Source organism: Conger conger, chromosome 4 (assembly GCF_963514075.1).
Source record: "Conger conger chromosome 4, fConCon1.1, whole genome shotgun sequence".
In the NCBI taxonomy this organism is placed as follows: domain Eukaryota; kingdom Metazoa; phylum Chordata; class Actinopteri; order Anguilliformes; family Congridae; genus Conger; species Conger conger.
Genome location: NC_083763.1, coordinates 36,577,437 through 36,605,361, shown reverse-complemented (window position 1 = coordinate 36,605,361; position 27,925 = coordinate 36,577,437). Strand labels below are relative to the sequence as shown.

Here is a 27,925-nt window from a genome sequence, read left to right as displayed (position 1 = left end):
CTGGAGTGGTAATTATAATCTATATTACTTGTAGAAGTAGGAAAAATAATACATAGAAGTAATACATTATAAGCTTCCTTTTATTTTAATGTCTTTTATTTCTCATTAAGGTACTATATAAGGTAGAAAAATGTAGAGAAGTTATTATAGTTAGATAAATATAATATTCTAGGAATAGTTTCTTTTAAACGTCCAGAAGGGGGAACTATAGGATAAGGCTAAGGCCAAAGAGGATGGGTATTTGAGGGGTGTACCTTGACTTTTAAACATCATGGTGGAAAGGTAAATTAGAAAGAGCTAAAGGGGTATATGTAACTTGCATGTGATCAGCAAACTGAAAAGATGATATGTACACTGTAATCTGTATAACTCTATTCTTTTGATTGATTATAATAAAGTATATCTTACTATAATCATATGTGATAAAGATTCTTGAGAGGAATACATCGAATACCAGATTTGCATCACACTCATCACTTCGAGACTGGGCTGGAAGTTCAGTAGAACTTACCAGGGCTCCAGGACGTTCGGAGTACTTGAGTTCGTCCCCGAGACACCTCATTGTGAGGTACTGCTCGTGGGAACTTGAGGTCTGAGCTCGGCAAGAGGTCCGTGGCTCACGACAACTGTTTGTCGCACTTACCGCTCCCTGCCGTTGCTGACGGTTGCGTGGACTCTGAACCAGAGTTCGTTGCAATGTTGTCTACTACTATGACAGCTGTATCACCCACTGAGTTTGCATCTGCATCTGCCTCTTGCCCAGAACTTACTGCCCTGCGATCACAGATTGCTAAAGGCTGGCCCCGCTCTTCCTCTATAGTCCCTGACACTGTACGCTCTTATTTTCGCTTGCGAGATGAGTTCAGTGTGCAAAATGATTATGTGTTTAGAGGCACGCGTCTTGTTGCTCCACTCTCTCTGCGTAACACACTGGTAAATTTAGCGCATGAGGGCCATCAAGGAATTGTCAGGACGAAACAGAGACTCCGTGACCTATACTGGTGGCCAGGCATGGACGAGCAAGTCAATCAACAAGTCAAGAGATGCCAGTTATGCCAGTCATGCGACAAAACTGCTTCTCCTGCCGCTGCTCCACTACAACCGGTGCCGTTCCCATCTCAGCCGTGGGAGAAGTTGGCTATTGACATAGTCGGGCCAATGGAAGTCGTTCCATGGGACTGCAAATACGCGATCACATTGACTGACTATCACAGTAAATGGTCAGAGGTGGCCTTCACTGCCACTGGTACGTCTGACAATGTCATAACATTCCTCACATCAGTCTTCAGCAGATTTGGAAACCCCAGTAGCATAGTGACAGATAACGGGAGTCAATTCACGTCTGCTGAGTTCGCTGAATTTCTTAAATCCAGAGACATACAGCACATACGCACATCTGTCTATCACCCTGCTGCAAATGGCGCTATTGAGCGTTTCCACCATGTGCTTAAAAGCTGCATTCAATCTGCCATCCTAGAGAGGAAACCCTGGAAAAGACTGTCAATGATTTCCTTCAGGTGTATCGCTCTACTTCCCATTCAACTACCGGGATTACTCCTTTTGAATTACTCGTCGGGAGAAAGATGCGCACTCGCCTAAATATTCTGACACCAGTGTCTTCCTCTAAGGATGATGCAGCCCTGTCACGAAGAGTCACAGCTCAACAGAGTAAGATGAAAACTTACACTGACTTCAGACGAGGTGCGCTCACTCCTACATTCAGAGAGGGAGATAGCGTGCGCGTTCGGAAACCAACACATGTGCCAAAAGCGCACCCAAGGTTCACAGAACCAATGCGGATCCAACGGAAAGTCGGTCCTGCGACTTATCTGTTACAGGATGGGAAGAAGTGGCATGCTTCTCATTTAACTTTGTCCAATGCTCCTGCAAGGCCGGTTAATTCGGACTTTCCTGTAATTGACTCACCTACTGAAGACCCGCCTACAGTTCTTCAGCCAGATATTCCTCAGGATGCTCATCGTATTCCAGCCAAAGAGGTTCCAGCTCGCGTGAGACGACCGCCACGTTGGCTGGAGGATTTTGTGGAATGATAATCTTTTTCAGTTAATGATTAAGAAGGACTAATTAAAGAGATCAATGGTGTTGATGTATGCTTAAGTTCAATATAGAGATATACAGTTAAAAACAAGTGTATAAGTTACTCAATTACAAAAGGTCATTGATAGACTTGTGTGAGTTATAAGACATTACTTTTAGGTTGTTGCTTTCATACTAAGTTCGGTATGTGTTGTTCTTAAGTGAGAGGGGAATATGTTGTATTCTATGCCACTAGGTGTCAGGCTATGGTAATTCTGATTACGAGAGGATGGAAGGATTACGGGAGGATGCAAAAAGGAGAAGAAGAAGGGAGAAGTTCCAGTACATGTAATGTTAACGATGTTCCAGTAAAGTAATGGAATCGTATTACACAGCCTCTTCATTGACGTACTACAATACATAACACATGGATAGGAGAAGGATTTTGGCATTCATTGCTATAGTAATAAACTGCTGGTGAGATTGAAACCAAGAATTAAGATGGTGGTGCACACAGCAAAGATTTGGGGCATTTTCGATGTGAAGGGGGACAAAATACAGGGGATTTTGGAAAAATGGTTTGGTGGGAGTCAAACATTAGGAGAAATAGAGCTGGTTAAGAAGGGGTTTAGGAAAAGGTGTTTTATATATGTATATATATAAATTATGATAACGTTTGAAAAGATATTCAGTAGGTGGCGGTAATGCACAAATCTTAGTTTTCAGATCTCCTTTAAACAACACTGAGAAGAAGATTTTAACTCCGCCTCTTCCTCTCTGTTAAGACCAGATGGTTAAGTGTGGTTTTCGCTTCTCAAAAAGGGAGGTAAGCGCGTGAATTACATATTTCTACGATTTTGTTTCACAGATGAATTTTCCCCCTGCTGCTCACTTTCAATCTGTCTGCCTATAGCTAGCTAAACTAAAACTCACAACCTTGGATAATGGTAGCAATCGAATGCAATCTAATGCTTTGCAATCTAATATTAGCCACCAGGTACATTACGCTGTTTTTCAGTTTCGCAGCTACATTCGGTAACTTGCTTTAAAAAGTAACTCGTTTGTTTCTCGGCAAACCACAAAGTCGTTCTTAAGACGTTTACTTAGTGGCTAGCTACCCACTGGACAAAAACACGTTGAGACGCCTTATAATGACGGCGGCGCCTGTGTCACGAAAAAGTTCATTCCTGTCGCTATGATGTCACAATTTTAAGTGAATGACGGTTGCAACGAGAACAGGACAGTAGCCCCCTTTCCGTTATATTTTGTGCCTTTAACACTAACCCTTTTTCAATTACATTTTGTAGCGATTTAGTGCCTGTGTCGTTATAACATGGGTCCGGTCCTCGATGGCTGGTCTGCGTCCTGCTTTTTGTTCCAACAAATTGCCTTGTTTTAATTTGCTGACAACTCTAAAATTACCATGATTCTATATGCGCTATAAATTTGTAGCAATTTATGATTCCTGAGAATCACTTTTTGGACATGTTGGTACTGTTAGCCTGGTCAAATTGACCCAGATCAATATTGGGATTTTAAAGTAATACAGACATTTAAATTGTTGTTAAAATATTTGTTCAGTATTTTATCTTATTCCCAAATAATATAGATGAAACATATGGTTAATGCTTATTAATTACCTCTGCTAGATCACATTTAACAATTATAGAACCGTTCCTTTTTGGGAAAAAGTTGTAATTAAATCCATGGATAAAATCCATGATAATGAAGGCATGGGTGGCATGAATCATCTTTATCTTGAGAAAATGCAAATGAAACAAGGTTTTCATGACTTTCATTCCTTGATTTAAGAACCGAATGTAACAATTTTCATCACGGTAATGGTGCTTGTGCATCTGTATACCTGCTTGCACTGGATAGAACAGAACACTTTCTGCATGCCTGTCTACACACTGCAAGATGGACATAATTTAAATGTATGTATTACAAATGTAGGCTTATTTGTTGCACTTGTTGCATGTGGTCTTTGTGTGCTCTTATAGTCTTCTGATCATATTGTTGGATTGTAGAAGTGACCGACAGACTGTGATGCAAAGCAATTTATATTTTGTTATTTTTCTATTTTGTCCCTCCCCAAATATATTTGCGTGTGTGTGTGTGTGTGTGTGTGTGTGTGTGTGTGTGTGTGTGCGCGCGCGCGCGCGCGCGCTTGATGTGATGGCACAAGCTGGGAGACCATCAAGCCCCTCCAGCTGGTCCTGTATGCTGCAGCCCACCTAATCACCAGTCAGCCCAGGTCGGCTCATGTCACCCCACTCCTCATTGGCCTCCACTGGCTTCCTATTGCCGCACACATCCGTTTCAAGGCCCTAGTGTTGGCATTTCAGGCTGCTAAGGGGACTGCCCCACCTTACATACAATCCTTAATCACTCCCTACTCCCCAGCAAGACCACTCCGCTCTGTCAGCTCTGGTTGCCTTATGGCTCCTCAGTGGTGGAATGACTTGCCTACCACTGTCAGGACAGCAGAATCCCTCCCCCTATTTCGACGCAGACTAAAAACACACCTTTTCAAACTATACCTTAGTCCTCCCAACTGATCTCCCCCCCCCCCCCCCCTTGCAATATCCCTCTTGTCTAACCCCCCAAAAACAAAAATACACTCACAATGACTATATTTTCGTTTAGAACAGCCCTTCATGTGTGTTTTTCTAGTTATGGATGGGATGCTTGTGGAAGATTTGGGTGCTCAATTGGGTTAAGGTCTGGTGATTGACTTGGCCAGTCTAAAACCGTCCGCTTTTCTCTCTAGTGAAGTCCTTTGTTGTGTTGCCGGTGTGTTTTGGGTCATTGTTTTGCTGCATGATGAAGTCCCTACTAATTAGTTTGGACACATTTCTCCAGATGTTGGCAAATAAATATGTTTTGTAGACATCTGAATTCATCCTGCTGCTACCATCATGAGTTACATTATCGATAAAGATTAGTGAGCCCGCTCCAGAAACAGCCATGCAAGCCCAAGCCATGACACTTCCTTCACGGTGCTTTACAGATGAGCTTGTATGTTTTGGATCATGAGCAGATCCCTTCTTTCTCCACACCTTGGCCTTTCCATCACTTTAGTTAGGTTAATCTTGGTCTCATCAGTCCATACAACTTTGTTCCAGAGCTTTTGTGGCTCATCTCTGAACTTCTTTGCAAATTGTAATCTCGTCTTCCGATTCTTACTACTGATGAGAGATGAGTTTGCATTTTGTGCTATATAGTGTTTATATTGCTGCTCTATATTGTGTCCCCTCTTTTGAAGTCTTCTTCAAAACGGTTGATTGAGATGCCTTCACCCCTGCCCTGTGGAGATTGTTTGTGATGTCACTGACTGATGTTTTGAGGTTTTTCTTTACAGCTCTCACAATGTTTCTGTCATCAACTGCTGTAGTTTTCCTTGATCGACTTTCACTGATGAATTAATTAAACTCTTTATTAACGTTTCTATTACATTACATTACATTACATTATTGGCATTTTGGCAGATGCTCTTATCCAGAGTGACGTACAGTTGATTAGACTAAGCAGGAGACAATCCTCCCCTGGAGCAATGCAGGGTTAAGGGCCTTGCTCAAGGGCCCAACGTCTGTGCGGATCTTATTGTGGCTGCACCAGGATTAGAACCACCGACCTTACGTGTCCCAGTCATTTAACTTAGCCACTACGCTACAGGCCGCCCCCATGTACGTCAATGGTTTCTTTCTTTTTCAGGACATTCTAAGTTGTTGTACAAGCTATCCCTAATGTTTCTGCAATGGTGCTAATTGATTTGCCCTCTTTTCTAAGCTTCAAAATGGCTTGCTTTTCTCCCAAAGACAGTTCTCTGGTCTTCTCTGCCCTCTGTCTTCACAGGCCTAAAACCAAGAGTAGACATTCAGAACTATTCATTGTTTAACCAATCAATCTATTAGGACACATCTGGGTCACAGAAACACCTGTCAGTCACATGTTCAAATACTTTTGCTTACATAAAAATTAGGTGATATTTGGACACAAAATGACAAACAAAATCCCTGAGAGAAATTATTCTTCTTACATGATAAAAAATGTTAATGCATATTATCATAGCACCCACTTGGCTGAGGGGAATTTTTTACAAAATATTGTTAAGCCAGAATCCGTTATGGATGTGATGCAAAAAGACGGGTATTTTGGGGAGACTATACACTTTCTAAAAACTCTGTATGGCAGAAAGATTGATATCCATGTAATGTAGGAGGCTTGGCTGAACCTAGAAATAGCAATTCTGTTTTTGTTTTTATGAGAAGATACCAGCATTACACATCTGAAATGCACATTGTTTGACGATCTACTCCCCAATTTTGTCATTACACTTTTTCTTGTCATTTGAAATGACCTCCAAATAGCATTAATTTCAGTGGCAATGGGAATAGGCAATTTAGCCTTCATTTCATCAGAAAGTCAAAATCAACTGTTTGGGACATGATAAGTTTAATTGGGAAGTAAGTAGGTTTATATTTTCTTGCTCAGGTTGAGATTACTGTTGCCCTAATACAAAAGGTGATATGTTGTTTAACAAATCTAGGTAGTTTGAAACATTTTGAGTTTTTGTAGCCTTCTCCTTCTTGGTGGAAATGAACTATCTTCATTCTGACATCCTTGGACAATCCTTGGAGAACCCATGGTTGTTAACAGAACAGCAACTACAGTTGGGTATTTTATGAGGCATGGAGTTACTTCAAAACAAAAAGTTCAGCCCTGGAATTATACTCACCTGACTCATTGAAACCCTAACAACAAAATCACCTGGGTCTGGGTCTTAGTAATCATATTTTTAAAAAGTGGCAAGGAATAATCCTAAAGGGTTCCCAAACCTTTGCACAGGGCACTTTTCCTTTTTTTTTTAGAATTTATACAAAGCAATCCTGCTTTAAAATTTGCAGGTCTCATTGAACTGTTCACCAAACATTGTCTCCCAAAATCAGTTCATCCTTGAGTCCAAGTGGATGTTTGTTCTTTGAACTCTAAATGGTACCAAGTTAAACATGAGACCTTTCTGAAGGTCGTTGTGACTACAAAATACGTTTTTTGGCTATTCTCAATTCTCAAAACTCAATATGCTAATTTTGGCAAAATGTCACAAGTGTAATAAATGTCCAAGAGGATAAATAATGAAGTGATGAAATTATGAAATTTTCTATCCAAAAGATCAAAGGTCAACTTCACTGTGACATCATGTTTTGCTTACCATTGTAGCTTAGAACTATCTTGGGTTATTTTGTTTGAATATTCTTCAATTGTTGTTGGTTTGACATAAATTCATATGTTGTTTAAACATCTGCAATTTAATTATTATTATTATTATTTTATTTTATTTTTTTTATGTTCTTGGTCTTATTACACTATTCACACTACCTACACTACCTTTAATTAAATATTCAGGTTGTAATGAGAAGAAATATTTTATTCAACATTTTTACACCAATGACAAATAAATGGCACATGAATTCTTGAATGAAATGTATACAAATAATACATAAAGCTCTCATTGTTGTGGATTCAAAGTTTGGAAGTTAGTTATTGCTGGACAGACAGGGATGTGAACTGCAACTTTACATCTGCGAGGCAGTTGTTTCGCTCTATTTTTACCATGTGTTTCCTATGCAGGTATAGAAGAGTGAAGAGGGATGAGGCTTGAGCTGTGTCGTGTGCTGCAGCAGTGTCGCCGGGGGGTGCTGTTGGATTTGGGGAACAGTGGGGTGCACAGCCTGGAGCTGCCAGGTTGCCTGCTGTACACTCGCTGTGGAACAGTCCCCCACCTAACCCACCACACACTTAGCACATTGAAACACCTGCCTGCCGCCACCCAGCTGACCCTGGACTCATTGTGAGAACACAAACACTACACACATGCAGATGCAGCACTGTTGGGTGGTTGCAGGTAATGATGATTATATCTTTCCTGTTCTGTAGGGGGGAACACCAGGAGGTACTAGAGGAGTTCCAGGAGGGAGTCAGGAGGTTTGCAGGTACGTGTGTGAGCATCCATCTTCAAGTCTTTCCAACAGTGGCCTCCACTCAGACAGAAAATTAAACTGCAGTACAGTACAGTGCTATATCTGTTTTGAATAGCAATGCAATTACATAATATGGTATTTGCATTTAATATTCTTCAGACAAAGCACAACATTACAGGCATAGTGTGGTCCTGAGTTGATAAAAGCATGTGACATAGGTCTGTTTCAGGTAGTAAATTTAAAGCACCTCATATTGAGAGAGAACACCTCCAACTTTTCCTATTCCATGCCCCCCAGCACACCAATCTCAATATTGTATGATTGCTGCAACAAACAGCTACTGTAAATACTAATCATTATGATTGTACTCTATTAATCCCTACAAGGGGAAATAGTACCTTCGAAGGATAATCACATGATTGAATCTTTCATACTTACTGTAAATACTCCTTGTCAGTATCTTTCAATTACTTTAAAATGTGTGACATCCTCGGGTGTAATAACCGGGTGTATAGTATTTGACGTATTTTCAAGCAACTTCCCTTTTTTAAAATTGTTGCGCACCTCTATTTTATGTTGCATACATGCACTCAGTGACCACTTCATTAGTTACACCTGTATACCAGCTTGCTGCTAATAATAATAAAATAAACTTTATTTGTTTAGGACCTTTGGTACAAGCGATGTAGCTCCAGGTGCTTTACTTTTCAGCACAAAGAAATTCTGAAAATAAAAAATAAAAACTAAAGTTAAAGAAATCACACAATCAAAATAAGAGTGGATGACATGAAATACAAAAAATGAAATGATAAAAAAGAGAATTTCTAATTATAAGATAGATTAAAAAGGTACATTTTCAGTTTGTTTAAAAATGTCTACTGAGCCCACCTCTAACACTTTTTGGTAACGAGTTCCATAATTTAGGAAGCTGCTTATAGTGGATAACAGCAGCTTCCGCAATTTTCATTTGGGGAACCTTAGGAATGTTTAAAAGACCCGCTACAAAGGACCTAAGGGCTGGTGAAGAGACATAAAACAACAGGAAATCTGTGATGTAAGAGGGTGTTAAACCATTAAGAGCTTTGTATACAAGTAAAATAACTTTAAAATCCATTGTAAAAGATGGAGGGAGCCAGTACAGTGTAGCTAAAACAGGAGTAATATGCTCTCTCTTCCTTGTTTTTGTTAAAGGTCTAACAGCAGAGTTTTTAATTAGCTGTAATTTCACAATTTACTTTTTTGGAAGACCAGTGAAAAGGGCATTACCAGTGTTTTCACAAAAAATGTAAGTACTAGGCCAAAGAGAAAAAGTAGCTGGCCAGGGGGGATCAGATGTCCCCTGGCATTTTTTTCTGATGCAATTTGGAGGCTTCTTGTGCATTTTAATATGTTCAATTAATCCCTAATAAATGGCTTTAATCTTTAGCATTTTGTTAAATTTACGTTCAAATATACTGACATCACATAAAATGTAATTTTGTCGTGCCATTAACCAGAATTTCTTTCTTTCAGAAAGAAGAAAATATGGTAATGGTATCTCTTTACTTGAATAGTATTATGTATTTTACAAAGCCTAAAAGATAAATGTTTCACTTTAATGATATTGCACAATAACTCTAATATGACTGTGTACAGATTGAAACTATTATGTTTATATACTCATCCATGTCAAACCCTAAGTCTTCCCAGTCCATGTCAAGAGACACCAATGCTCTGCTAAGCTCCTCTCGGAGACTTGGAACTGATGTGTCAATTTGAACAGTTTTGTTCATTAGGGCATGGGCTTCTTCCTCCTCTATCTCTGCACTGCATGTGAGGCTGACTGGGGCTTGACTGGCTCTGGGGTTCGATTCCCGGTCCTGCCATAAAGCCAAGTTTGGCCGGCTCTAGTGGACCAGCACAATTGGCTTGCTGCTCCAGAGGGAGGTACTTGGCAAAAGCGATCACGAGCATGAGACGAGGCAGCTTGAAGAAGGCGTGTTGTTCTCAGATCGCCAGGTCTCTTCGGGCCGCCGAGGGAGAGGGTGCGAGTAGTGTATCTCCCAGGTAACACTAATTGGATTAGATATGGTACAATTGCCTACCAAATTGGGAGAAAAAGGGAAAAATCTGAAATAAGTAAAATAAAAATAATAAAAAATGTAGAATGCAATTGGAATCACTCAGGTCTTTCTTAATATTAAAATACCCTCTTGGTAAAATCACGATTAATCACCAATCAAATTTGGAGCATGTTTGCCAATTCTTAGTCTCTGATTAATTCATTTAACTCTTTATTAACGTTTCTATTACATTACATTATTGACATTTGGCAGACGCTCTTATCCAGAGCGACGTACAGTTGATTAGACTAAGCAGGAGACAATCCTCCCCTGGAGCAATGCAGGGTAAAGGGCCTTGCTCAAGGGCCCAACGGCTGTGCGGATCTTACACGCAAGAACCACCGACCTTGCGTGTCCCGGTCATTTACCTTAACCACTATGCTACAGGCCACCCCTGTTACGTAGCCTAAATAATATGCACACTTCATTACATTACATTACATTATTGGCATTTGGCAGACGCTCTTATCCAGAGCGATGTACAAAAAGTGCATACCCATAACCAGGGATAAGTGCGCTGAAAGACCCTAGAGGGAAGTACAATTTCAATTGCTACCCGTACAACAAAGATAAGGACCAGGGCCTATTTATTTATTTATTTATTTATTTTTGAAACAACAAACAAACAACAAAGCAAAAGTGACCTAACTTAACTATCCAAATACTGCTTACCTAGCCAACTAAAAAATACCGAAACACAACGTAAATCACAAAGACAACAATTAAGGTTCACAGGGAGGTAGGGAGGGATGGGGAGAGGTGCTGCTTGAAGAGGTGCGTCTTCAGTTTGCGCTTGAAGGTGGGGAGAGATTCTACAGTTCTGACCTCAACGGGGAGTTCGTTCAACCACCGTGGAGCCAGAACAGACAGTAGTCGTGAGCGTGAGGTGGAGGTTCGGAGAGGGGGAGGTGCCAAGCGGCCTCACATTACATAATGTAAAAACCAGCAACTCACCGACTGGCAGACGATTGCTCTTAGCGCCTGCGCCAATGTTCCCCCATATAAATTACTATATCAACAAGGCTGATGTTTTTAGCCATTGAAGGCCCTTTCAATTGTGCTCAGGTGTTATACAGGTGGCTCACCTGTTCAGAGAGGGCACAGAGAGCATAATTGGCCCCCATCAAGAATACTCTGAAATGGCTGATAAGTTCAGTTTCTGCCATATTGCTTTCACCTGTCCATGCTACAAATAAGTTGATAGTTCCAATTCTCATCTACAATGAAATATAATGATTGATGTAATATCGCAAATCAATCCTGTTTTTGATAGAAACTCGTGTTCTGTAGTGTTTTACACACAATCACCAGGCAATGGATTTTGGTTTAAATGTTGTGCACAGCCACATGTTACCCCCAGGGCAGGGAAAGTAGAAGCTTAGCTGGGGCAAGAAGATGCAGGGTAAGTAGGGAAAAACCTTAACGTTGAATCCTGGTTTGCATCTTGTGGTATAGCCTCTATAGTGCTGCTCACTAAGTCTTCTTCAAACGGTTGATTGAGGTACCTTCACTCCTGCCCTGTGGAGATTGTGATATCACTGACTGATGTTTTGGGGTTTTTCTTCACAGCTCTCGCAATGTTTCTGTCATCAACTGCTGTTGTTTCCTTGGTAGACCCGTTTGATGTCTGTTGCTCAGTATGGCAGCAGTTTCTTTCTTTTTCAAGACATTCCAAGTTGTTGTACAAGCTATCACCAGTGCTTGTGCAATAGATTTCCCCTCTAAGCTTCTAAATGGCTTGCTTTTCTCCTAAAGACAACTCTCTGGTCTTCATCTATTCTAACACAAATCCATGGCTAAAACCAAGAGAGACATTCAGAACTATTTATTGTTTAACCAATCAATCTGACTGGGCACATCTGGGCAATAAAAAAAACACCTGTCAATCACATGTTCCAATACTTTTGCACACCTAAAATTTGGGTGGTCAGATACAAAAGGTTTATAAGAAATTTGGATCCATCATCTCATGTACAACTCAGTGTATAGCAAAAACAAAGGATTTGACCTTTCTGTTCCAGTACTTTTGGAGGAGACAACCAGCAAAGACAGCAACTTTCAACACCTAAATTAGAGGACCTGATCTGTTTTTTTTGGCAGACTTGGGCATTAGCTTAGTAACTAACTCTAAATGCATGGAATAATAATAATAATAATAATAATAATAATAATAATAATAATACCATATGGAGTACAAGTCTGGAGCAGGCTGAATATTACAGGCAAGGGCAATTACGTGAAGAGTTTTCATTATGCAGGCCCTCTACAGCAACTGCTTTTCCGATTTTTGCCTTACTAATAGCCAATGTAACTTCCTCTACATTACATTACATTACATTACGTGGCATTTAGCAGACGCTCTTATCTTAAGTGCAAATCAATCACAAAGTGTGGTCCTCTAGTGTGAGCCTGGCATTTAAGAATTGATCTTTAAGTTTTGTAGTATTCCCTACTGTATGTCAGTCAGGAACTTCTCATCTGAAATGGGTGGGATAGTCAGGTTAGTAAAATAATTTCCGCAAACATTCAGCACACTTATGTTTGTGATCATTATGTGGTGATTGTAATGCAGAAAATAGGATTGTGATTGTTATGCTGATGATGGGTCATATGCTTTTTTCAGGTCTCAATGACACTTTACTATTCTGTTCGCTCCATGACTCGGCAGTACACCACCCCCCTGGATACACCACAAACAAGGTCAGCTGCACGGGCAAATGTGTGTGTTTATTGTGGAAAATGGATGTATGGCGTCTGCTTGTACAGGGATTTTTGGGATGTATGGCTGTATGTGTTTGTACAGACTGTGGAATGGTAGTGGTGCTTAGCTGCAGGTGTTTTTACTGATGGTGTAGCGATCTAGTGGTACAGTGTTGTGGGGTTCTTGCAGTATATGGTTGTTTGTGTCTTCAGACGGTGTCCGTGTGGGGTTCGGGTGGTCGGATGGAGCTGACCGTTGCTCAGTACATGGCGCTGCAGAAGGCTATCAGGCCAAACTGGTACCAGAGCATGGCCGACGGAGAGACACGGCAACTCAACCCTGCCCGCAAGAGAGTCTGCAAGGCTGTGGACCGAACACTCAGCCATCTGGATGAGTGCCTGTCTCTGCATTTCAAAACAGAGGTACGCACAGCAACACAACGCACAAGCACGTACAAACTGCACCTAAGTGTACATGCACAACATTGCTCTTTCTCTCCTAATCAGGAGTTGAGCGGGGCAGAAATATTTGGGGTGGTGGAGGGTGGCGATGTGTCGGAGGAGAGGGTGCGGTCGGCACGTGAGACTGCAAAGAGGCCGGTGGGTGGCTTTGTTCTGGATGGCTTCCACACTGCGGCCATGAGCCAAGAACTACGCAGCCAGCTCATCACGGCAGTAGTCAAGGAACTGCCTGAGAATAAACCCAGGTATGCTCTTCACTTTACTACTCTATCCAATTACCCCCTTTTCCTACACCCTTTCTTGAAATTCCTAATAAATATAGAACCCCCCACCTTTTCTACTTAGTACAAGACAAGTTGTTCTTTGTCCCAGATGGTGCTTTTGTCTTGCATTTTTCTGTGTGTTTTATGTTCATTTTTTTTATTAAAAGAAAATTAATTGAGCAGCCGATAATGTGTCCATACAGGATTCTCCTGGGCGTAGGCCACCCAGAAGAAGTACTGGCATGTGTGGAGGCTGGTATTGACCTGTTTGAGGGCTTCTTCCCCTTCCAGGTGACAGAGCGTGGCTGTGCTCTTAGCTTCAGCTACACTCTTGACCCCAACCCAGAGAGAACCGGTATAGTGCCACCTGCTCATTGTGTTATGGATCAAACTTTTTTCTAAAATTGTGTCAAAACTCACTCCTGCCTGTACAGTGCCTTTCTACTCCCTTAGAATCTTTTCAAATCTTGCTTGTTATTTGCTATTTTCTTTGTTGAATGCTCTTATTTATCACTTATTCAGACACTATTATTGACTGCTGCTCTGGGTAATAGACTGCTTTGCCAATAATTACTTTCAAATCACTCCGCAGAAACAAATATTTATGCACATTGTAGTATGAGCTTTCAGCATTGGAAAATGGGGGGGGGGAATACTTCCTGAAGGCAGAATATGCATTTACTAGTTTGATTGATTGAAGTTGTCAGTAGGCAACTGAGCTTTTCTGCCTTTCTAAAAGTTCTCATAAGTTTGTTTCGGGGCACTGTTGGATGGAGTCTGATTGCTATGCTTTGGTGCAGTGTTTGAGAGAAATGGGAGTGAAGTGGAGGAAATTCCACAGCACAGAGAGAACGAGACCCAGGAGAACTGGGAGCAGATGACCCGATTTGAAATAAATTTGAAAGACAAGAGGTGTGTTTCACCCTTTGTGTGTGTGTGTCTGTTTTTCAGTGCTTGAGTCTTCTTGTTGGTAGTGACCTCTGACCTGTAACTTACAGGTACCAGGATGATTTCCGCCCCCTGGTGGTCGGTTGTGGCTGCTACTGTTGCAGGAGTCACCAGCGGGCATACCTGCACCATCTGCTGATGACCAATGAGCTGCTGGCAGGAGTGCTGCTGATGGTGCACAACCTGGAGCATTACTGCGGTTTCTTCTGCTCCCTACGGGGGGCGCTGGAGAGTGGCCGGCTCGACGCATTCAAGAGAATGGTCCTTCATGGGAGGGTTTGAGGAGTGTGTAGGGTATACAAAACATTATGGTCTCTTAAATCCATTGATGTCTTTTTTTTTATTTTTTTATTTTTTGGAATGGCAAATTGTAGATCATCACTCAATAGTGGATGCTAAGCTATCAAATAAAGACAGTACAGACAAGCATGTGCTCTCCTCAGAAGCATGTGAGGCCCAGCACCACTTATTAGTGCAGTTTGCAAGTCAGGCTTGCACAGAGGTGAGATTGAGGAAGATGCTTCATGTTCAGCTTAACAGGTCGACTAGAGTAAAATGAGCAACAGGTCCCTGCTTATTGAACCCTCTCCAATCTGGGATATGAGTCAGACTGCCACAATATGCACTGCCATGGTCTGGATTCCCCTATGATGGGGCCAATCCATGCAATACAACAAATTTCATTCATTTTAATGCATATTTTCAAAACCAAAAATCTAAATAAGTGTGTCTAATGTGAAGTGCACATTGTGTATATATACAGTCAGGTTTGGGACATCGACACAAAAATAAATAGATAAAACGAACAAGATAAGCTTTAACTGCAGACTTTCAGCTTTAATTTGAGGGTATTTACATCCAAATCAGGTGAACGGTGTAGGAATTACAACAGTTTCTATATGTGCCTCCCACTTTTTAAGGGACCAAAAGTAATGGGACAATTGGCTGCTCAGCTGTTCTATGGCCAGGTGTGTGTTATTCCCTCATTATCTAATTTACAAGGAGCAGATAAAAGGTCGAGTTCATTTCAAGTGTGCTATTTGCATTTGTAATCTGTTGCTGTCAACTCTCAATATGAGATCCAAAGAGCTGTCACTATCAGTGAAGCAAGCCATCATTAGGCTGACAAATCAAAACAAACCCATCAGAGAGATAGCAAAAACATTAGGTTTGGCCAAATCAACTGTTTGGAACATTCTTAAAAAGAAAGAACGCACCGGTGAGCTCAGCAACACCAAAAGACCCGGAAGACCACGGAAAACAACTGTGGTGGATGACACAAGAATTCTTTCCCTGGTAAAGAAAAACCCCTTCACAACAGTTGGCCAGATCAAGAACACTCTTCAGGAGGTAGGTGTATGTGTGTCAAAGTCAACAATCAAGAGAAGACTTCACCAGAGTGAATACAGAGGGTTCACCACAAGATGTAAACCATTGGTGAGCCTCAAAAACAGGAAGACCAGATTAGAGTTTGCCAAACAACATCTAAAAAAGCCTTTACAGTTCTGGAACAACATCCTATGGACAGATGAGCCAAAGATCAACTTGTACCAGAATGATGGGAAGAGAAGAGTATGGAGAAGGAAAGGAACTGCTCATGATCCAAAACATACCACCTCATCAGTGAAGCTTGTTGGTGGTAGTGTCATGGCGTGGGCATGTATGGCTGCCAATGGAACTGGTTCCCTTGTATTTATTGATGATGTGACTGCTGACAAAAGCAGCAGGATGAATTCTGAAGTGTTTCGGGCAATATTATCTGCTCATATTCAGCCAAATGCTTCAGAACTCATTGGACGGCGCTTCACAGTGCAGATGGACAATGACCCGAAGCATACTGCGAAAGCAACCAAAGAGTTTTTTAAGGCAAAGAAGTGGAATGTTATGCAATGGCCAAGTCAATCACCTGACCTGAATCCGATTGAACTGAAGGGAAAATGTCCTAAGAACAAGCAGGAACTGAAGACAGTTGCAGTAGAGGCCTGGCAGAGCATCACCAGGGATGATACCCAGCGTCTGGTGATGTCTATGCGTTCCAGACTTAAGGTTGTAACTGACTGCAAAGGATTTGCACCAAGTATTAAAAAGTGAAAGTTTGATTTATGATTGTTAGTTTGTCCCATTACTTTTGGTCCCTTAAAAAGTGGGAGGCACATATACAAACTGTTGTAATTCCTACACCGTTCACCTGATTTGGATGTAAATACCCTCAAATTAAAGCTGAAAGTCTGCAGTTAAAGCACATCTTGTTTGTTTCATTTCAAATCCATTGTGGTGGTGTATAGAGCCAAAAAGATCAGAATTGTGTCAATGTCCCAATATTTATGGACTTGACTGTATATACTGAGTATATATGTATGTATATATATATATATACACATATGTGTATACATATGTGTATATGTGTGTATATATATGCAGGCACACACAGAGTATGATATTTGCGGTCAGTGGTCATAGCACCTGGCTGTTAAATACAATGCAGAACAGAGGGGGACCCTGATGACTGGACAGCACATATAATGGCATCACATGACCAGTGATCTCTGAAGTCCCTAAACACATAAACTATGTTAGTCAGTGAGAGGACAGTAAAGAACAAAAGATCCAAGAAGAACATCCAAAGAACTGCCAAGAATCTCCAGCCACAGTGCTCATGACTCCACAATAACAAAGAGGTTAGACAAACATGAAATTGATGGGAGAGTTGCAGTACAAAAAACCACTGCTAACGAAGAGAAAGATCAATGCCCATCTCACATTTGCAAAAACCTGTTTGATCCCAAAGGCTTTTGAGATGATGTTCTATGGACAAATAAGTTAAAAAATGAAAATTTTGGACCCATTATGTTTGGCATACAGTAAATATATAATTTCACGGTAAGACATACCAAGTCAGTGATGTGAAGGACCAATATCAGTTCCCTTGTCCTTTTGAGTCCACAGACTGGTCCATGTTCGTTAATTCAACAAAGGATATAAATGAACTTACTGATGTCGTGAGTGGCTACTTGTTGAGCACTTTATTGGGAACACCTGCACACCTACTTATTCATGCAATTATCTGATCAGCCAATTGTGTGGCAGCAGTGCAAAACATACAGTCATACAGATATAGGTCAGGAGCTTTAGTTAATGCTCACTTCAACCATAAGAATGGGGGAAAATGTGATCTAAATTACTTTGACCGTGGAATGATTGTTGGTGCCAGACGGGGTGGTCTCAGAAACTGCTGATCTAGGATTTTCACGCACAACTCTCTGGAGTTTACAGAGAATGGTGCAAAAAACATCCAGTGAGCAGCAGTTCTGTGGGCAGAAATGCCTTGTTAATGAGAGAGGTTCGAGGAAAATGGCCAGACTGGTGAAGGTGATGACAGTAACACAAATAACCACACATTACAACAGTGGTATGCAGAAAGAGCATCTCTGAATATACAATGCATCAAACCTCTAAGTGGACAGGCTACAGCAACAGAAGACTTAAGTCTAAAAAAAGAAGTAATAAATACCTAATACCTAAGGGCTCACTGAATGTATATTGCTTTTACTTTGTGACTCCATGTACACTACTGTTCAAAGGTTTGAGGTCACCTTGTCTTTTTCTGTTATATTTTATTTTCTCTGTAATCAAACAATTGATTACACTCAGAGCTTTTATGAAAGGGTATTTTTATACATTTTGGTTTCACTGTGCACTTTTTATATGTAGTCCCACATTTCAATGTTTGAGACAAACAATGTCAAATAAGAGAGTCATGTTTTGTATTTGGTTGCATATCTTTTGCATGCCGTCACCTCCTGATCCCATGAACATCATCAGAGTCTGGAGTCAGGTTGTCCAACAAGTGATATTAAAACTCTTTGCATTTGAATGGATCTCTATGGGAATTGGGGGGTGGGACAAGATTCAGCTGTAAATTATGCTGATACAGTATGGAACACGTTTGTTGGCTAAATGGTTTTAAGTCATCAAGGATCCAAGGTATCAAATGAGCCTTAAACCACTGTGCAGCTCTCAGATATGCAGTAGATACTACAAGGTGGGTGTCTACTGCATTTCCTGGGTCTTAGGAGGTTAATATGCATATAAAAGGTACCATAGGTAATTTCGGACTTCTAACAGTCAAGAGATGAATTGCCGCAACAAACAAGCTCAAACCACAACACTGTTTATCCCACCCCTTCTCTGAGTGCGCTGACATTGAAACGCCATTGGCTGTGGCAATTAGAACCAATTTTCAAACAATGAGCTTGAATTATTGTATTGCTATACGATGTTTGGGTACAGATTGCCGGCCTGTCAACTGCATATTTTGAAACCCGATTTTAAGGACCATAAACACAGGCAGAGTCAACATGTCAGTGAGCCTTTGTCAATGATAGGAAGGGATTTACAATGGTCTTGTAACAATGTTTTAACACAAAAATCTTACCTATTGTACCTTTAAGTACAACAGTGTCAGAGAGGGTCAGATTCAGATTGGGCAACGTAGCCAATACTGATGCTGGTGTCAGGAGACAATAACCTGATCAGGAAATTTGTGGTCCATTTAAAAGAATTTCCAAAAGAGAACATCACAGTGCTTATTAACATGATCACTGGCACACCAAAAAACAAGGAATGTGTGATAATGATAATGAAGGGCTGATAAATCTTTGGCAGAATGTGGCAGGTTATCAAGGATTGCCCCCTCATATTTAAGCAGTGAGCCCAAGACTGAAGGGTACACTAAACTGTTTTCCTAAAACATTTGCCATTAGCTTAGTTCAATAGAACAGCTTAGTTCAATAGAACATTACAAATTACATTTTACTATAATTCATGTTTAATCATTTTAAAAATTCTTTCAAGATATTTTAATTCCGCAATTGAAACCAACTTGGCTGTCATTTTAATTTTTCAGTGAATTTAATCATTATCAGACTTTTCTTGTATTCAACAGACCCCTGGTCACAACACTGGATATGTGGTATTACTCTCTATATAATATACAGTGGTTTTGTGTTGTATTTGGTGCTTCCCCCCTGAGGAGATCTACCAGGCGGCTGCAAATTGGCAAAAATCTTTGGTTTTTCCAAAGAAACTGCTTTTTCTCACAAGCATTCAGAAATACTTGCAGGTTCCAACAGTAGGGGAGCAGCAGTGCTCTTTTTCATCATGAGCTTGCATTAGCATCATAGAGCTGAAATGTCTGTTTCAAAAAAGGCCAACAGTAACAACATACTAAGGAATTTGATGAGGAGGGAACATGCATTAAACACAGATTGTTCATACAGCTCACAACCGTTCTGTGGTAATCAAATTAACAACATAGACATTTTTAAATAGACATTAAATAGTTTTAGATATGGATTTTTTGTAAGGGGCACAATTTCTGTCTTTTTTACAGAATGTGAGAGGACTATATACTAAATATACTAAAAAGAAATGGCATTCCTAATCGTTTGCTGGTTTCAACATCCATGCAGAATATGCTGATGTGATTTTTGTGATGGAAAATAATATATATTAACGATTTATTTATCTTTGTTATAATTGTGCCATAACTCTTACAAATGTTCCGCACATGTAACATCTGACGATGCTTACGTTTGTTTAAATTCTACACGAACAGTTTGTGATCACCTCAAACATCCATCCATCCATCCATTATCTGAACCCGCTTATCCTGATCAGGGTCGCAGGGGGGCTGGAGCCTATCCCAGCATACATTGGGCGAAAGGCAGGAATACACCCTGGACAGGTCGCCAGTCTATCGCAGGGCACACACACCATTCACTCACACACTCATACCTATGGGCAATTTAGACTCTCCAATCAGCCTAACGTGCATGTCTTTGGACTGTGGGAGGAAACCGGAGTACCCGGAGGAAACCCACGCAGACACGGGGAGAACATGCAAACTCCGCACAGAGAGGCCCCGGCCGACGGGGATTCGAACCCAGGACCTCCTTGCTGTGAGGCGGCAGTGCTACCCACTGCACCATCCGTGCCGCCCACCTCAAACATAATGTGACTTATTGTAGCAGACAAGTATATGCCGTCTGAAACGACGTTTGATAGCTTTTAATCGCATTGTTTTGAGTAAGTGAAAAATGTGCTGGCTCTCCCGTACGATAACTTAGCGATTTCACAAATAGTTTTTGTATTATATGTGGTGAGATGGATTTACCATTTATTGTCATAATTAAATTGTTGCTTCTTTTTTTACGAGTCTCATGACTCGAGTTTTCAGTCTATGCAGTTTGTTCTGCAGGCTAATCATTTCCCCATTGTTTGCGGCATTTTCATTATGATGATGATGATTATTATTATTATTAATAAATGTGGCTATTATTTAGCCTGCGTCCTTTATCGACATGTGTTGCTGACAGTATAGTTTTAGTTATTGGTCGGTCCGTCCACGGTTTTTTGAAGAACATTCATAAACATTGTAATGTTACTGTACTGTAAGGATAAAAGAGGAGTCTGTTACCTGTCAGTAGCTATGCAATTGATACATTTCATTATTTTGAGACGGAGCAATTGCATATTCGCATATGACCATACAGTAGACGTTCTGACAAAATTAACTTTGTTCAAAGCTTCACATTGCAATGTTCCCCTTAATTTACTGAAAATGAACACATTCTCATTAACATGTGAAGAATAGAGATAACAGAAGAAATGTGGAAGCTTTCATGGCTTGGGGTAGTAGCTGAGGAATGTATCATTTTTTAAATAAATCCACTTTTTAAAACGCATTAAAAATAATTTGTGTGTGGTGTTAGTTTCATCTCTATTGTGACACCACGGACAACACATCCTTAATTCATGTTATAAATTGCTGCGAGAAGTAACACCACAGACAGTTCTTTATAGAGGTTAATAAAAACAAATCAATTTTCTGACAACAAGTATGTTTTAAAATGTTTTATGTAATGTGAAATTGCTTGGACATGATTTGCAACAGAAATCAAAGAATGACCCAGCTGTGGAGTAGTCTCACATTTGCCACTTGTTGGTAGTTGTGCAAAAACCCAACCCGAAACCATGGATTATGGGTCATCTTGCTACAAATGATTTTGCAAGTATTTTTTCCCGGCCAGCGGCAATCTTGCCACACAATGTTTTCCCCCATCCTTAGTAGCCCTAGACTCTCTTCCTCAGGAGCTGGTTTTCCACAGGACACACAAGACACAGGACTTCCATACGCTCACCACCAAACCAGGGACACAAATGGTCATGAGAAAGCACTTCATTGTTATAAAATCCTTTTGCATGTTTTGTAAGAAAAGAGGTTTTCCGGGAGGTGATCTTCCATCGGATCGGCACCACAGTTCGGTTCCAAGTCCAATCAAGAAACACCTGTAGGAAAAACTTCTCCACACCATACGAAACCAGCCAGACCCTTCTCACTGGACCTTTGGAGGGGTGTAGTGGATTCTGCATCTCTCACGGAACACCTGAGAAAGGAAACATCAGCATAAGTTTAATATATACAACGTGTACATAAATTAGAGTACGGATACCCGATAGGACAGTGGCTAAGCGGAGGAATGTTCCCTCACCTTCAAGCTTCGATCATTGACCACTTCTTCAACATTCAGCTCTGACTGCATGAGTTTTAACTGCAAATAAAGTGCCGTTTAGACATTAACACACATGGGTTTTACATGGATTTTCCTTACCACATTCGAAATAAAGATCAAATGAACACTACATTAAATCAGTTGTGCAGTGGGTGATTAGACCAGGTCCTACATCTTCGTAGCTAGTTGTGTGTGTAACTTAAAGTAACTTGTTATCTTGTGCTGTTATTTTGTTAAATTATTGCTCTATGCTTAGCATGCAGTAGTATAACCTCAGAATTTATACAGTGGTTACTACAGAATTGCAAATTAGCTGGGTGTGTTTTCTCAGCAGCAGTGGCCTTTATTAATCAGCTGATCAAGCAGCTGAGTGTCTTACCACCTGCATTAATTTGCTGCTAATAGTGAATTTAAGTAGGTCCACTGAAATGCCACAGCAGCCTCATCTGACCTTACTTGGTTGGTGGGTGTTGACGGCATACCTATAAACCTGTTTGCACAAGCCCTCAGTCCCTATGGCTCTGGCGGCCAAAATACCCTAGCAGCTTAAACACTTCTTCTAAGTATAAATAATGGTTATATGCATCATAGACTTTCATTCAACAAAAATGCTTTTATGCTTCATATACTTCAATTAACATCTCACTTCTCTAACTGGCTGTTATAAATGCCTATCAACCACCTAGCAACCACTGAGCAACCATCTAGCAACCACCAAGCAACCACCTAACACGCTTTAGCCACCATCTTGCAAGACCATAGCAAACATCTAATATCATCTTAGCAATGACCTAGCAACACCATAGCAACCACATAGCAAGTACCTAGCAACGCCATATCAACCACCTAGTAATCATGATTAAAAATGCTTTATACTGCATAAACTTGTCTATAAACACTTAATATTTCATTATATGATAGGTGTACTTATAGCAGTGGCATAATCACTTCCCTCTTTGCCACTGCTATAAGTGATAGTACAAATTAGGTTCTTCAGCCACACTGATACTAGTACATAAACACAACCAACACAGTAACTTTGTCTTTGTCCTCTGTTCACGCACACACATCTCCTACATAGCTTCCCAGGTTACAGTAGATTAGCCTGAGTATGTTCTGTATTTTAGCATGTTATTTAACCCTTTCGATACCCAATTTGAATAAAAATGCAATTTTCCCTGGTTTGCACTGCTCTTAAGCTCAGTGCCAGCATAGGAGCAAAATAAATGAGTCTCAACCACCTTCTCAAGCAAACCTATGCTGTTAGCAATGTCTGGTATGATATGATTGCTCATAATAATCTGTGAGTGCATTTATGTTTCTGCTACACTGTAATCCCTCTGGAAAAGAGCATCTGGTAAATTATGTAATGCAATGTAATGGATCAGATCTCCTATGTTATAGTAATAATGAATATTTGAAATGAAAATTTGTGGTGTGTGGCGCAGGGGGATATTACCTTGGTTTGCTCCTTCCTGAGTTGTTTGATGAGTGACAGGTTGTCACTGTACCTGGCCCTTTGCTCGTACAACTGGTTGACCGCACTAGAGGTCTGGGCTATACATGTCTTTATGGCTCTATCCCGGCTGCTGTGGGCCTCCATTAGCTGCAAGAGAAACAGTACACACACTAAGAATTGAACACACAAACTCACACAGACACACAGATGCTCGCACAGGCATACAAATACACTTACAGATTCATAGAGCTCCTTACAGGTCTGCGTAGCATCCACCTTGCCCTTGAAGGAGGCCGTGGGTACAGTGGTGTTCAGAGCATGAATAATCCGGTCATCAATAGTGCGCATTAGCTTTAGCACCTCCTGGTGGACACAAGAGATGGAGAACGTGAGGGGAAATTAAAATAATCCCTTACTGCATAGGGTGTCACACCTTTGAGGGTTACCTGTGTCTATGATATGGACAGGAGAGGTGCAGACAGATGTGGCAGTAATCACTGCCCTGCAACCCTAAATTACTATTGATCTAATTTGTTCAGATCGAGTTGTCCTGAAGGAGGAAATGCATGCTCAATTGGGTTAAGTCAGTTTGACTTGGTCAGTCTTCTCCCTAAAGAAGTCCTTTGTTGTATTGGCAGTGTGTTTTGGGTCATTGTCACATGAAGAAGTTCCTTGAAATTAGTTTGGATGGATTTCTCCAGACGTTGGCAGACAGAATGCTTTTGTAGACATCTGAATCCATCATGCTGGTACCATCATGAGTTACATCATCAATAAAGATTAGTGAGCCCACTCCAGAAGCAGCCATGCAAGCCCAAGCCATGACACGTCCTCCACTGTGCTTCACAGATGAGCTTGTATGTCCCTTCGATCCCTTCTTTCACCACACTTCGGCCTTTCCATCACTTAATCTTGGTCTCATCAGTCTATAAAGTTTTGTTCCAGAATGTTTGTGGCTCATCCCTGTACTTCTTTGCAAACTGTAATCTTTCCTTCCGCTTCTTATTACTGATGAGTGATTTGCATCTTGGGTTATAGCCTTTATATTACTGCTCTCTAAGTCTTCTTCAAATGGTTGATTGAGATACCTTCACCCCTGCCCTGGAGATTGTTTGTGATGTCATGGACTGATGTTTTGGTGTTTTCTTCAGAGCTTTCAAAATGTTTCTGTCATCAACTGCTGTAGTTTTCCCTGGTCGACCTGTACGCCAGTGGTTTCTTTCTTTTCAGGACATTCCAAGTTGTTGTATAAGTGCTTGAGCAATGGCTCTGATCTATTTCCCCTCTTTTCTAAGCTTCAAAATGGCTTGCTTTTCCCCCCCCCAAAGACAGGTCTCTGGTCTTCATGTTGGCTTATCTTTTCTAACAAAATGCAGTCTTCACAGGCCACATCCAAGGCTAAAACCAAGAGTAGACATTCAGAACTACTTATTGTTTAACCAATTAATCTAACACATCTGGGCAACAAGAAACTCCTGTCAGTCACATTTTTGGACATTTAGCAGACGTTTTTAATCCAAAGCGATTTACAAGAGCATAGGTTTTTCAACAAGTTAAAAACATCACATCCACAAAACCAATACTTTTGCTCACCAAAGAATTGAGTGGTCTGCTACAAAAGGTGTTGTGGTCTTAGCTGTTTAACAAATCTAGATTAAAATACCAGGAAATAAAACCTGAAATAAATGTCATGTACATTTTTTGACCTCAAACTCAATTGGCTTCAGTGTATAGCAAAAACAAAGGAATTGACCTTGCCTGTTCCAATACCTTTGGATGGGACTGTATATACACATGTACTGAGCACTCACTATAGTGTTATTTGGAACACTATACTAACACTGGGTAGGGCCTCCCTTTGCTCTCAGAACAGCCTATATTCTTCATAGCATGGATTCCACAAGATGTTGAAAACATTCCTTTGCCATTCTGTTCTATGCAACATGGAATTACTGCAGATTTGTCAGCTGCACATTCATTCTGCAAATCTTCCATTCTACCACATCCCAAAGGTGTTCTATTGGATTCAGATCTGGTGGCTGGGAAGGCCACTGAAGAACACTGAACTATTGTTATGTTCATGAAACCAGTTCATCACATGGCGCATTATCATGTTGGAAGTAGCCATTAGAAGATGAGTACATTGTGGCCATGAAGGGATGCATATGATCAGCAACAATACTCAAATAGGCTGTGGCATTCAAGCGTTGATTGATACTTTTTTGCTTTAAATCATGTTTAATATTAAATCAGTTGTGTCATTCTTTATTTAAAGAACATTGTTTTGCATCATATGGTCTAATACTTTTCAGTATTAAATTAAACTAGAAATATTCTTTGTTCTGTTCGATAACACATTTCACAAAGATAAGTAAGTATTGGATTTGGGGAAGAGCGGTGTGTCAAGGTGCACCCATTTTAAATAAATAATTTTCATAACTCTCCAGCCAATCACTAGAAGGCTAGATCGTATCAAGATTTTATTTATTTTTTACGACAAATTAGCGAGAAGACCGCAATGATCGGGAAAGAGAAAAATGTATTATGCAGCGTGGATACACGCAACTGAAGCGGGGGGCAAACTGGGGGGAGATTTTAAAAAATACTAAAAAAGGAGGTTAGAAAAGCTAGCAGAATAGCTTCTGGTAGGGTCCACAGTATTGAAAGAAATTCTAAAATGCAGACCAAATTGACCATTTCTAAGAAAAGCAATATGTGCAGTTACAATTACTGGAAGGGTGCACAGTAATACAAGACATTCTAAAGACAAGTAGCCTACATACTGAATTATACTGTGTTGGTTGTGAGCATAGTTTCTCTTTAAATATCGTAACCGCATTCAAAACACTTGCCTCAATAGACTACATTTTGCTGTTAAAATAAACAAAAACCTTTGAAAAGGAGGAAAATTTAAGAAAACATTCAAACGTGATCTCTTCTAGTCTCATCCATTTCAAACACCTAAATGGGACAATATATTTGGGTTAAAGCTCGTTTTAAGTAATTTGGGGTGGGTTTTGAACAAGCTGGTGAGGGTCACTCGCTCCCATCGTGAAATGTAACGTTATAGTCGGAGTAGAAAGCTGCCTGCCGCTTCTGCAAAGCAGGTTTCTAAAATACTAGGGAAAGCATAGTCTTGCAACCCCAGAAAAGTGTATAGTTATTAAGTTTACCTGAAACATTGAAAAGTCCTCACAGTTTAGAGTTCCACTGGGCGCCGCCATGATAGACGAAGGGGTCCTCAATGCTGCTACGTTAGTACTGGCCGAAGCAATGCCAGACTGAACTTAAAAAAAATGAATCCTACTACTTCCCCTGTCCGAAACAGCCTCTAAACCTTTTAAATATGTACTGTCTAATAAAGATACTTCTTAGTTATATTAGATGTTATGTACTGAAAAAGAAATGTACCAAATGGCGCTGACGTCACCCACTTCTTCTTTTTGAGTTTTTATGGAATGTGTAAAACGAAGTATATACTGCATTACCGCCACCAACTGGATGTATTATTGCTTCTGTTCTTTAATGAATAGTAATTGAAAAACATTTTTTTAAATGTAAACCCACCATATCTTTATTTCACTGGCATCTGGCTACCCCTAAACCCTTTCTCAAATATTCCCTGAATCTCATTTCCCTTTACATCAGATATAGCCAAGATTTCTCTAGCTGTGTCTACCACCATCCTGGTGCTCTCTGATTTCGTTTAAATCTTACTTGCACAGGAAATAACCATTGCAGTAAAAGTTTCTTCTGTCCAATTTACAATTTCTCTTTCATATCCACCTTATTGTTTTTCCCCTGTCCCAACGCTGTCCTGTCCTTTCCTCCCAACTCCCTTTTCTACCCTTACTCTCTTCATTGTTTCCGCATACAACATCTTTTTCTGAGCTCTCATCCTTTCCACCTCATTTTCCACCTCTCACGCTGCTTTGCACCTTCTTCATATTTTCCCACAATGACAACATATAGCCTGTTCTTTAATTAACTTACTTTCTCCCTCCCGTCACTTTCACACCTACTCCATCTGTGCACTAGTTTTGAGAAACAGCTGCCACATGTCACAATATTCCAAAAACATCTTAAAAACACCCTTTGAAATGCCCTCATCCTGTATGCCCTCACATAGTCTAAAAACACTCTTTCTCAAATCAAATTCTAAGAGAACAGATTCTAAGAGACTGCTTTCTTGCTCCATTCCAATCTCCTTTCTCTCAAATCGCTTCACTTCAGGGGATCACTAAAAACAAGATTTGATAAACTTCCATTCGCATCCACTTCCTTCATCATGTTAATGTTCAATTCCTTTTTTCCTTCCTCTACCACCTCATACTCCATATTTGTAAAGTCTATTAATCCGTAATCCAAACTCTTGCAATGAAATGTTAAAATCCAT

The 27,925-nt window shown here is 40.4% G+C and overlaps 2 protein-coding genes across 5 annotated transcripts in view; one reads left to right on the top strand and one right to left on the bottom strand.

The window, feature by feature from the left end:
* The window catches only part of qtrt2 (queuine tRNA-ribosyltransferase accessory subunit 2), a 35,686-nt gene extending 20,764 nt beyond the window's left edge, over window positions 1–14,922 (top strand). The window contains exons 1-9 of one of the 3 annotated variants that reach the window (XM_061238368.1): window positions 2,757–2,860; window positions 7,673–7,891; window positions 7,978–8,033; window positions 12,747–12,823; window positions 13,037–13,246; window positions 13,331–13,530; window positions 13,752–13,903; window positions 14,349–14,460; window positions 14,547–14,922. In XM_061238368.1, coding sequence (XP_061094352.1) covers window positions 7,692–7,891; window positions 7,978–8,033; window positions 12,747–12,823; window positions 13,037–13,246; window positions 13,331–13,530; window positions 13,752–13,903; window positions 14,349–14,460; window positions 14,547–14,778 — 1,239 coding nt within the window. In that variant the 5' untranslated portion in view covers window positions 2,757–2,860; window positions 7,673–7,691 and the 3' untranslated portion in view covers window positions 14,779–14,922. Of the gene's footprint in view, window positions 1–2,756; window positions 2,864–7,671; window positions 7,892–7,977; window positions 8,034–12,746; window positions 12,824–13,036; window positions 13,247–13,330; window positions 13,531–13,751; window positions 13,904–14,348; window positions 14,461–14,546 lie in introns of those variants that run through there. The other 2 variants (XM_061238367.1, XM_061238369.1) reach the window with 2 other exon arrangements.
* Window positions 14,923–21,396: 6,474 nt separating this feature from the next.
* On the bottom strand, window positions 21,397–26,977 carry mix23 (mitochondrial matrix import factor 23). Of its 2 annotated transcripts, none has more exons than XM_061240065.1 (5): window positions 26,726–26,977; window positions 23,767–23,892; window positions 23,530–23,676; window positions 22,050–22,109; window positions 21,397–21,944 (listed from the first exon to the last, which is right to left on the bottom strand). In XM_061240065.1, exons 2-5 carry the CDS (start codon window positions 23,875–23,877, stop codon window positions 21,894–21,896), a joined length of 369 nt encoding a protein of 122 aa, XP_061096049.1. In that variant the 5' UTR covers window positions 23,878–23,892; window positions 26,726–26,977; the 3' UTR covers window positions 21,397–21,893. The 2 variants fall into 2 exon arrangements, with proteins under 2 accessions (XP_061096049.1, XP_061096048.1); XM_061240064.1 differs by having other exon boundaries at window positions 26,703–26,975.
* Window positions 26,978–27,925: the final 948 nt, after the last annotated feature.